The sequence below is a fragment of the Nothobranchius furzeri genome, chromosome 9 (genome assembly GCF_043380555.1).
Source record: "Nothobranchius furzeri strain GRZ-AD chromosome 9, NfurGRZ-RIMD1, whole genome shotgun sequence".
In the NCBI taxonomy this organism is placed as follows: Eukaryota; Metazoa; Chordata; class Actinopteri; order Cyprinodontiformes; family Nothobranchiidae; genus Nothobranchius; species Nothobranchius furzeri.
The window spans coordinates 58,474,181-58,486,704 of NC_091749.1; the positions used below are offsets into that span (position 1 = coordinate 58,474,181).

General features: G+C 42.5%; 1 protein-coding gene across 1 annotated transcript; it reads left to right on the forward strand.

Moving 5' to 3' along the window:
* Nucleotides 1-213: 213 nt before the first annotated feature.
* zgc:162592 (probable G-protein coupled receptor 21) lies at nt 214-5,599 on the forward strand. Its single transcript, XM_015953330.3, has 2 exons — nt 214-1,203; nt 4,098-5,599. The coding sequence occupies exons 1-2, from the start codon at nt 306-308 to the stop codon at nt 4,388-4,390; spliced, it is 1,191 nt and encodes a 396-aa protein (XP_015808816.1). The 5' UTR covers nt 214-305; the 3' UTR covers nt 4,391-5,599.
* The last annotated feature ends 6,925 nt before the right edge of the window (nt 5,600-12,524 follow it).

Below are 12,524 nucleotides of genomic sequence, written 5' to 3' on the forward strand. Positions count from 1 at the left end.
TCACTTGGATTTTGTTCAGTTCCCTTTAAAAATCTTCAGGTTTTGCTATTACTTAGCTTTGTCGTGTCTTGAAATTCAATCAGTATGTTATGTACAGATTAAAAATAAAATGTAGAAATATAAGTGTAACATTATTTAACTAAAACAACTGGCAGAGCCAGATTTTGCAAGTATCCCACCGCTTTCTGCTGTAATACATGGATGAGTCTTACCGCCCATCGCTAATTGCAGCAGGTGTGCAGCTGATTGCTCCAGAGAGGAAACCTGCAGGTGCTGCTTTCTAATGAAGCTCCATAGGTTTGCCCATGCTTTTGCTTTTTATTTCTCGGACTTCAACAAAATTATTATCTATTCTTTTTGTGAATTATGATTTACTCACACTTTCAAAGCTGTGGAGAACAATGATCACAACAGTTAACCACTCAGCCTTGGTTGACTCCAACCAGTCAAATGTTGACTATCAGAGACTGCAGGAGTTGAGCCACCACTCCATCAAAGTAAGCATCATCATTGTTCTGGGAGTGATGATCACTTTGGGAAATATTGCAGTTCTCCTGGTCATCTCTTCCTCCGTGGCTGGATGGTCAAGAAACTCCAGGTACTTTTTGCTCTCTCTCACTGTTGCAGACTCTGCGTTTGGACTACTGGTCATGCCTTTGAACCTGTGGGTGAGTCTATTAAAGGACTACACTGAGGGCCCAGATGCTCTTTGCCACGTTGTGGCTTTTTGCAATGCCACCATCTACTCCACCTGCATGTACACGCTGGCCACAATAAGCCTGGAGAGATACATTGCTGTGTTTTACCCGCTCCAGTATTCAACTCTGATGACTAGAAAAAGGACGCTGCTCCTGATTGCCTTCGCCTGGTGCTTCCCGCTCTTTTTACTGTCACCCATCACATTTCCAGATGGCATAATTGAAGTTCACTTTTCTACTGCGTCGCTGGTCTGCAATCCATCCTATTCTACAAACATCATCTACTCCATGAGCCTGACTTGTTTAATATTTTTCCCTTGCTCCATCATCATGACATATGCAAACCTGAGGGTGTGGTGCGCAGCCAAGAGGCAGAGGCTGAAACTGCGCAAATACGGCTGTGCGCTTCGCAATAGGCACAATGTGGCAGCCAGAGTGCTTGTACCCGTCATGGTGGTTTACTACACCTGTTGGACCCCCTGCATGGCAGCCATGATCTACAATGGTAAGCAAAGCATCACTAGACGGAAGGCTTTCTTTTAAAGTGATATTTTGGACTTTTTCAAGTGTGTTTCTGTTCAAAGATGATAATAAATAACATTCTAGCTGCTGTCACTGAACAGCCTTTGTTTAGAGAAATGGTGTTTACATAAGATGGCATTGGTGAGCTATTGGCTTGCTGGAGTGCAGCCAAGATCAAAGCATATGAATAATGTCAGCTGCTATCTACAAAAGGTCACATGCAAACATTTTATAAACCTGTGCATTGCCACAGAGTTTCAGTTAAGATTATGTTGTTCAAAATGTTTGAATGTTGGACTTAAAATCTGAAGTTATTTGCAACAGTTAACATTGGAACTATTTCTATCTTTTGCTTCAAAACATATGAGAGACTAATATCATTTTTCATAGCAAAGGAATAAGAAATTCATACATTTTAAGCAAATGCATCCTTTGAGTTGGCCTCTCTGTCACAAACAGCTAAAGTAACATTGGTTATATATCATAAGTAGATTTTAAAATGATCAGAAAGTAACTCAGTATTGCAACAGCTGTGTTTATAGTCTATGTGTAGTCTAGTTCAAATCAAATCTATAATGATAGATTAAAAATTCGGACTTAAAAAAGGTAAATCCAGACACCGGCTCCTCTGGTGTAAGACCCACTGTATCGTATGTGATACACACATTTCTGAGTATGTAGTAGCTGTGTCTCTTTAACAAGATTAGCATTTTCCAAAACAATCTGCAGTCTTAAATCTTTTAAGGGTTTTCTGCCTGCTCATGGATTATTTATGTACTTAAGTGTCAAGTGGGATTTTTATTTAGTTTAATTATTGTTGTATGATTATAGAATTGCTTGATAAATTTCATATAAAAGTTAATAATTGCTATATTATCATTACCAATCAAACATTTAAAAATTTAATAAAGTTGACTCTTGAATATTATTTAATGTGTTGGGTCTTAAAGGGTTAAGTTGTGCCTCAAAAACAAAACATTTAATGGCTTTTCGTCCATCAAATCTGTCAATTTCTTTGCCAGGACTGTGGGCGGAAAGGCTGTCAGAGATATTTATGTAATGATGGGCATGAATGTACTGATTCAAGGCCAGTTATGACTCAGACTTTTTAACTTTTCTCATTTACCCTGGCCATGTGCTGTCTCAAAGTAATCAGTCTGAAAGTGGAGTTGCAGCTGAATATTTTTAGAAGAGGAGTCCTTTTATTCCACAAGGAGGCTCTAATCTATCTGATATGGTTGAAAATCCCTACAAAATGAGACTGACAGTCTTGAAGTTAAACTGCAGAGCGTGCACCCTCTAAATGATTGTGAGCCTCGCAGTGAAGCACTTTATTACGTCATTAAATCTCAGCTAATTTTAGACTTTTAGATTAGGGCCATAAATGTCATTGCGTTGGAGAATTTCTCCTGTTGATCAGCGACATTACGTGCTCATCACAGGCAAATGCATTTTCATTTTACAGTTATTTGATTTGTACCTTCTAAATCTTTCAGACACAAAGTGATAAAATAGTTATATCCATCAGTGAAATGTGGCGTTTATTTCCCTCAGAGGGAATCATCTTGAGCTCCTCTCCCTGCTTCCATGATTATAACTAGCCAGCCAACAGAGTTTAAATCACATTGTGTTACAATTATTATTTGCATGTTGTGCTGTTTATTGAATATATATACATTTTTTTTCTTTAAGACTCTGCATCCATCTTTTGCAATTGCTTGTGCGCTATGTAACGGACATCTGTACATGAGCAGCTGTCTCTAAACCAATTGGCTAATGCTGAGCAGCCCTCAATTCAAATTGCATGAGGCTCTATGGAACGGTGGCATGCTTACTGACAAAAAAAACTCCAAAAGACTTATACATATCACAGCACAGGGTCAGACATTTATGGATTTGCTGTTTTAAATGGACTGTGTATTTTTTCCTTGGCGATACTTAATCATTTGCAAGAAAGCTGTATTTTTGTGTTTGAGTGAGACCTTACCAACGGATGACCATTAGGGTCAAAATCCCTGGGAGCACAACCTCCAGCAAAATGACAATCCAACACATTCTCACAAAAAGTGACGATGCGTGACCAAGCATTTTTTTCTGACGTGCTGTGGCAGAGCGTTGGTTTCCGACGTCTGCGGTAAAACGCACATTTAACCGACATTTAACCTCTAACCTGCCTTTCCCTCACCCACATCCTAACCTTAACCCAGTTTCCCATTCTGAACTTCTCGCTAAACGTGTTGGAGATGGACATCACAACTCGAAACAAAGTTTTGCATGAAAAAGAGGGTTAAGGTTAGAATGGGGGTGGGGGAACATGGCAAGAGGGTTAAAGGTCACGATTCGGTGAAATCTCCGTTTTACTGCAGCAGTTGGAAAAAGACGCTCTGGCACAGCGGGTCACCTACCGACTCACCGAGGCTCCCAACGTGACGGAAACGAACGCTTGGTTGCCCATCGTCAAATTTTTTTGATGCTTCGGGTGTGAGAATGTGTTGAACAAGCACATCAGACTCTCTTTTATCACTGGCAGTGAGTGAAGAGGTAAATGTGTAAAACGTTTATGAATGTTGAAAGTTTTGTAACAGTTTGTTACAAATCTGTAAATGCTTTTGTCCTCACGGGCTCCCATAGAAGGAAACCGTGTCTAATAGAAGCCAACTTCTAGCATTAGTAATTCCACCACACAGCAGAACTCCTCCAGGCTTGTGTTATTTGTGGAGATAAAGCATCCATGTTGTAAGTTAGTGGTAGAGTCACATTCAACACTTTTAAATGCTAAATTTAAAAAATGGCATAAATCTCAATCCTGTCTGATAATCTTCAGGCCAACATCACTCAGCTGCTATGTGTCTGATTCTTGTATTCTCTGGCCTACAGCAGTCTCGGGCAACACCGTGCCGGAGTGGGTTGAGTTTGTTGTGGTGTGGCTGCCAACATCCAACGGTTTCCTCAACTGCATCTTCTACTTCTGGATCAACCGAAACTTTCGCAGGAAGTTTCACTTCATTCTCCAGAGACTGGCCTCAGCCCTATGCCCTGAAATTGCCAACACACTCGGGTGGAGCAACTCTCCAGCATCACAGTTTGTGTCAGGAGTTTGGGAAAACACCAGCGTTCACGAGCGCTCCTCCAGTGTGTCGTCCACCTGCACACTGCTAAGCTTGGCCTGACGTCTTAAAACACAGGAAGTACCTCAAGAACAGCAAGAAGAAAAGGATCAGTGATGACTTCTTTGTGGTCCTGGTGGAGGCGGTCTTGACTTTTCTCAAACTGGTGTATTAAAGAGAAGCGACGAGGGTTCAATGGTTTGAAATTCTGAAGGCAAGGAAAAGAAAACAATGTACAGTCTATTTCATTTTGAATTTTCTCCATTTTATTTAATTATTTTAGCAGATTTCAACCTAAAACCATGTTCAGCCTCTGGAACACAGTGTCCCTTGGTTTGACCCCTGAACACCAGGATTTAAGTTTTGATCCAACATGGCTTCTTAAACCACATTTTATTTCTTTTTATAGCAAGTATCACCTCTTACTGCACTCCTATGCTTCCAACAACATGCAAACACTTTATTCCATCAGTTTATTTAGACCTTTAATCAACATCCATGCTCCATTTAATGAGATTATATTTTTGAACTTTGCTAACTGATTTTGGGCACTTTGAACAACTGAGACCAGCAAACTCTTCTTCATCTTAAACAGTTTGTCAAAGACTTTGGCATACAATGGCTAAAAGAAGTTAACCTTTAAATCACAGTGTTTCTCTGCATGCATGGAGAAAAGTAATTAAGCACCTGGACCGAAGAAAGGTCACCGCGTTTGTGTGTGTGGGGGAGAGATAACTTGTGCTGGAAACATCTTGGCCGTAGTATTTCTGAACATTTAAAAAAAGGCTGCAGGAGTGACTCTTTCGTATGTTTGTGCTCAACTTGGCCGGCAACCTAAACTAAAGAACTAACAGAACTAAAGAAAATTTTTCTAAAAAGTATTTTATGCCATTGATTTTAGGGAGCTGCTTGGTATAACCATCAGCATCAGAAAACAATGTTCGGTTATGACCCAACGATGGCCTTTTCTATGTGTATAAAGTTTTCTAACATCTAATTAAAGAAAATGTATCTGTTTCTAGATAAAAAGTGAAATAAAGCATGATGCCTTTGTATTATTGTATGAGTTGAAGTGTTGGTGGTTCCTTGCAGAACTGCGATTATAAAAGTAAAAAAGGTTTATTAGTCAATTAGTGTAAATTATTGATTTAATGTATCTATAGGGGGCTTACTCCTGCGTGAGCATCTGTTACCTGATGTGTGGCAGAAAACCTCAGCATGAATAAGCAGTTTTTTTTTGTGTGTTTAGTATAATAAAAACGTTTAAATGATTTTAAAGGTTTTTGTGTTTGGTAAGAATAGCCAAAGCAGAATTTATTTCCTGCTCTATCGTTGCAAAGCTAACTTGCTTTGGTTTACATAGAAATTAGATAAATTCGTTGAAGTCAGCTTCGTCTTCTTGGTGTATGATTTAACGTTTTACTTGATTAGACTGATTAGAAATTTAGCTTAACTGGCTTTTTTTTGTACAATCATATTCTAAAGCAAAAGGGACCGCACTAAAAGGAAAAAAAGTCAATTATATTTTGTATTTATCTGAATAAAAAAAGAAAAAATATATTGGATGAAAATGAAAAAGCTGATTTTTCTGTTACTTTAACACATTTATTTCATAGTCTTGTTGGTCACAGCTGGCCATCAGCATTCCCAAACGTCCCACGGGTTAAGACGGGTTGGAGGTTTAAGGGCTTTTCTACTGATAACTTGTGAACTAATCCATGTCAAATTGGCATCTATTAATGAAGCTGCTCGTTAATTGACATTAAGTCACCATTGACTCCATCTTGTGTCTGTACCGTGTGGTTCACTTGTTTTGCTGCAACAAAGAACTTGTTAAAACTTGTTAAAAACATCTTCTGCCAATCTCACCTGAGAGACGTTCCCTTCCACAGCCTGTTGCATCTTTAAGGAACCCCTGGACGCTCCCTGTTCACCACCTTCCCACCAGAAAGCCTGAGAACTGAAAAACTTCCTCTTTCCTTGAGCTGTAAACTCACTTTAAACTTATTGAAACACCTGATGTAAACACAACAGGAGTAGTCACAATCAGAAGGATTTGTATGATATGTGTGAGAAATCACATTAGGAATGTGCTGCGGTACAAAAATAAAAAAAATTAAAAAAGACGAGCACTAAAAGATAATACGGAAAGACAATTAGAGAAATGGCTACTATATACAAGGCAGTACTAATGCGAGTGGAACAGTTCAGGTGCAAAAACAACACAGGGTCAGGTGACGAACAAGTAAACATAACCTGCTTTATCACCCTAAACTATCCATTGTTTCAGTTAGCATTTGTACAACGTTGTTAAATATTTTGTGTTTCTGCATTTGAAGTTCCTGAATGCTACCATATACTACAGGACCAGATCTGTTTAGTAGTTTTAAGACATTTTGTGTATTAATACACTTGTGGGGCGACGGTGGCACAGGTGTTAAGTGCTTGCCCCGTAATCGGAAGGTTGCAGGTTCGAGCCCCGCTCAGTCTGTCGTTGTGTCCTTGGGCAAGACACTTAACCCACGTTGCCTGCTGGTGGTGGTCGGAGGGACCGGTGGCGCCAGTGCTCGGCAGCCTCGCCTCTGTCAGTGCGCCCCAGGGCAGCTGTGGCTACGTTGTAGCTCATCCCCACCAGTGTGTGAATGTGTGTGTGAATGGGTGAATGACTGATTGTGTTGTAAAGCGCCTTGAGGGGTTCCAGGACTCTAGAAGGTGCTATATCAAATACAGGCCATTTACCACTTAATAGTTGTTTAATTGAATGATGCTAATACACTGTCTGACCCATAAAAAGGTCATCACCTGGATTTGCACAAATAGATACGAGCCTCCTGTTGGGTAATTACTGCATGGGCTTTCAGCTGGCAACAAGTTATTTAACCCCAACTGGTGCAATGAATTGCTTCTCATTTCCTCAACAACCAAGTGGAAAGACACCTGGTGGTGGAAAAGATGTTAGTCTGTGTGAGAAGGGTCAGGTCGTTGGCATGCATCAAGCAGTGAAAACATCTAAGGAGATGCAGAAACGACTAAAACTGGGTTAAGAACTGTCCAACAGACTATTAAAAACTGGCCTGGCGAGTCCAGATGGACCCTGTCCCAGAGTGATGGTGCATCAGGGTAAGAAGAGAGGCAGAGGAAGCGATGCAGTCATCATGCCTAGTGCCTACTGTACAAGCCTGTGGGGGGCAGTGCTATGATCTGGGCTTGCTGCAGTTGGTCAGGTCTAGGTTCAGCAACAGGATGTGCTCCAAGAATGAGATCAGCTGACTACCTGAATATACTGACTGACCAGGTTATTCTATCTTCCCTGATGGCACAGGTATTTTCCAAGATGACATTGCCAGGATTAATCGGGCTCAAATAGTGAAAGAGTGGTTCAGGGAGCATGAGACATCATTTTCACACATGGATTGGCCACCACAGAGTTTAGACCTTGACCCCATTGAGAATCTATGGGATGTACTGGAGAAGGCTTTTTTCAGCGGTCAGACTCTACATCATCAATGCAAGTTTTGGTGAAACATTAATGCAACACCGGATGGAAATTAATCTGGTGACATTGCAGACGCTTACTGAATGTATTGAATGCCACAGTGAATGTATGTTATAATCCAAGCTAAAGGTGGTCCAAAGAAATAGTCTGTGAACTTTCGTTTGGAGGCGACTTTTTTTTTGGTGCATGAATAAGAAACAGGTTTATGTTAAATAGTTATTAAGTAAAACTGAAGTCAAGCAACCACAATAAAGAAGTATAAACCCAGTAATTTCTTTTTTGTAAATGAAAGATGGTGTTTTGGAAAGTTTTTTTCTCGCTTATGTTCCTGCACAACAATGCTTATACAACAGTTCAGAAACAAAACGCTTTTATTGGTCGCTGTCCTTCCGAATCTTTTTATTGTCCCAATTTCTGTGAAATGTGACAAATTAGAGGTTTTAGGCACTTCACAGAGCTGCTAAATCCACACAGAACTTTCCATACAGACCTAACACATGTCACTTCTTATTTTTCTGCCTTAAACGTTGTCCTTGCATGTCTGAGAACAACAACAAATCATCTTTCCAACAAAATAACAGTGCTGAACTGCTTTTGTTGACTTTAGAGCCTTTTTAGCAAAGTTAACGATCATCTTTCTTCTTAGGCATCCAAAGTGCTTTTGTTTTTATTTATATAATTTTTGCAGTTGTTGCCAGACAGGTCTCAGAGGACGGTGGTGGAGTGTTGTGCATTAGCACTCTGAGTTCTCCTTGAGGACTGTTACTAATAGAGATGGCAGACAGACGACCTAGTCATGGGGAATAATGGTCATCTGATGTTCATGCAGACCCAACATCATGTCTTTAAAAGCTTGTCATTTTTCACTTCTCACGATTCCTGTCACATCAAGGCCACCATGGCAGCAGATGGTTCATGATAGGTAATTTTAATCTATGTTCTCTAAGTTAATTTAGCATTATTCACTATTATGTTGCGTATTTTAATTTATACTATTGTTCTTATAATACCTTAAACTTATATTACCTTAAAGGAAGTCAGAACACCCACACAGAGGAATTAGATTCTTAATTTAGTAAATTGTAACAAACCTTAAACAGACAACAAACTCTGCAAAGTGTAAACTCTGTAGAGGGTGAGAGAATCAGACCATACAACACGGAAGCCATTTTCCTCTCACAAAGGAGCCCGAGCTCATGGAGGGGGTTTTATTGATTCCAAAATGTTCACACCCACAAATTCCACAATCACAAGAGAAGTTTCTAGATTTGAGCTAATTTTCCTACCTGACCAGTTTGCTTTTAACTAATGGAAAACACTCTGGTCTTAGAATGCACAGGACAAAGGAAAACTTCAGATACTGGATCAAAATGCCTAAAGCAGAAAGGAGTTTCCTAAAACACCCAAACGTAAAAACAAGTAAGGTCAGGTTTTTCCCCAACACATTTAACAAAAGATTTCACAACAAAGATGAATAAATAAAAATACCTAACAGTTCATTGCTTCAGGAGAACCATGAGACACAATCCAGCTGCAGCAGAATTGTGAGGCTCTTTAACAGACTTGCATACAAAAACTTGTTAATCCGCCTTTTATGCACTAGGCAATGAGCTCTGAAGGTGTGTTATTTTCAAATGCCACTGAAAACCATCTCATTGTGCCTTTTTGTTATCAGCATCAAACCATCACAGTTACAGATTTGCAGGATGTTGTTCATCCTTTGCATGTAGCCATGTTCTCCCCATGTGAGAGGGACAGGTTTATTATTCATTGCTTTTCTACGTCTATAAAAACCTGGAAATAAGCTCAGAGTGGGTGCACAAGACAAAATAAATCATTTTATGAAGTGCATTTACCAAAATGGTATAAATCTAACATTGTGGTTGTAGTGCCATCTTGTGTTTGTATGACGTAATGCGGAAAAATGCATTTAATCTGAATTTCATTTAAAAAGTAAGAATTAACAAACATTTTTATCTTTACTACTTGGTTATAGAATTTTTACTTTGTGTCGAGGTTGAAAAAGCAATACTTACATGAGTATTTTTATATTTTTTTAATGAACAGGAACAATCAGATCAGATTAATACACCAGCAGTTTTAATGAGCAGAAAAGGGTGAATCACTGGTGTTACTTTGTGCAGCATGTGTTTTGCTGGTCAGCTACTCTGACCTGTGAGGGCTTTTTGTGGAGGTTGCAGATGGAAAGGCTTTCATTTCAATAATGGGCCTTCCCTGCTCTTCTCCACTTACATCTCTTCCAGGAAAAATAACTCAGGGGAGCAGGCAGATTATCAGCAGGACAGGACTGGGACTGGCGTTTTGCAAGAACAAAAATAAGAAGAGTTTATTTAATGAAAATTTGCTCACTTTTTTTCCATCCATCCATTTTCATCCACTTATCTGGAGTGGGGGCAGCAGCCTAAGGCGAGAGGCCCAGACTTATCTCTCCCCAGCCACTTGGGCCAGCTACTCCGGGGGAATCCCAAGGCATTCCCTGGCCAGGTGAGAGACATAGTCCCTCCACCGTGTCCTGGGTCTACCTTTACGTCTCCTCCCGGTTGGACGTGCCCGGAAAACCTCATCAGGGAGGCGTCCAGGAGGCATCCTGACCAGATGCCCGAGCCACTTCAACTGGCTCCTCTCAATGTGGAGGAGCAGCGGGTCTACTCCGAGCCCCTCCCGAATGGCAGAGCTTCTCACCCTGTCTCTAAGGGAGAGTCCAGCCCCTCTTTGGAGAAAACTCATTTCGGCCGCTTGTATCCACAATCTCGTTCTTTCGGTCACTACCCAAAGCTCATGACCATAGGTGAGGGTAAGAACGTAAATCGACCGGTGAATCGAGAGCTTTGCCTTTTGACTCAGCTCTCTCTTCACCACGACAGACCGGTACAACGCCCGCATCACTGCAGATGCAGCACCAATCCGCCTATCGATCTCATGCTCCAGTGTTCCCTCACTCGTGAACAAGACCCCGAGATACTTAAACTCCTCCACTTGGGGCAGGACATCATCCCTGACCTGAAGAAGGCATTCTACCCTTTTCTGAATCAAGACCATGGTCTCAGATTTAGAGGAGCTGATTCTCATCCCAGCTGCTTCACACTCGGCTGTGAACCGCTCTAGCGAAAGCTGAAGATCACGTTCTGATGAAGCCAACAGGACCTCATCATCTGCAAAAAGCAGAAACCTGATCATCAGGCCACCAAATCAGATGCCCTCCACACCTTGACTGCACCTAGAAATCCTGTCCATAAAGGTTATGAACAGAATCGGTGACAAAGGGCAGCCTTGGCGGAGTCCAACTCTCACTGGGAATGAGCCTGACTTACTGCCGACAATGCGGACCGAGCTCTGACACCGGTCATACAGGGACCTAACAGCCCGTATCAGAGGGCCTGGTACCCCATACTCCCGGAGTACCCCCCACAGGGCCCCCCGAGAGACGCGGTCAACTGCCTTCTCCAAATCCACAAAACACATGTAGATTGGTTGGGCTAATTCCCACGCACCCTCCAGGATTCCCCTAAGGGTATAGAGCTGGTCCAGTGTTCCACGGCCAGGACAAAAACGACATTGCTCCTCCTGAATCTGAGGTTCAACAATCCGACGGACCCTCCTCTCCAGAACCCCTGAATATTACCAGGAAGGCTCAGGAATGTGATCCCCTGTAGTTGGAACACACCCTGCTGTACCCCTTTTTAAATGAGGGGACCACCACCCAGGTCTGCCAGGCCAGTGGGACTGCCCCCGATGTCCACGCGATATTGCAGAGCCGTGTCAGCCAACACAGCCCCACAACATCCAGAGCCTTAAGGAAATCCGAGCGGATCTCATCCATCCCTGGAGCCTTGCCACAGAGGAGCTTTTTAACCACCTCAGTGACCTCAGCACCAGAGATTTGAGAGCCCAACTCAAAGTCCCCAGACTCTGCTTCCTCACTGGAAGACGTATCGGTGGGATTGAGGAGGTCTTCGAAGTATTCTGCCCACCGATCCACAACGTCCTGAGTAGAGGTCAGCAGCACACCGTCCCCACTATAGAAAGTGTTGGTAGCGCACTGCTTTCCTCCCCGAGGAGCCGGATGGTGGACCAGAATCTCCTCAAAGCCGTACGGAAGTCTTGCTCCATGGTCTCACCAAACTCCTCCCATGCCCTGGTTTTTGCCTTGGAGACCACCCGAGCCGCGTTCCGCCTGGACTGCCGGTACCCGTCAGCTGCCTCTGGAGTCCCACAGGCCAAAAAGACCTGATAGGACTCTTTCTTCAGCTTGACAGCATCCCTAACTGCCGGTGTCCACCAGCGGGTTCATGGGGTTGCCACCACGACAGACACCGACGATCCTGCGACCACAGCTCCGGTCGGCCGCCTCAACAATGGAGGTACGGAACAGGGTCCATTCAGACTCAATTTCACCCGCCTCCCCCAGAACATTTTGGAAGTTCTGTCGGAGGGGGGGAATTGAAGCTTCTTCTGACAGGAGACTCTGCCAGATGTTCCCAGCAGACCCTCGCGATACGTTTAGGCCTGCCTGGTCTGACCGGCATCCTCCCCCACCATCTGAGCCAACTCACTACCAGGTAGTGGTCAGATGACAGCTCCGCCCCTCTCTTCACCCGAGTGTCCAAGGCATGCGACCGGAGGTCAGATAAAACAACAACAAAGTCGATCATCGAGCTGTGGCCATAGGTATCCTGGTGC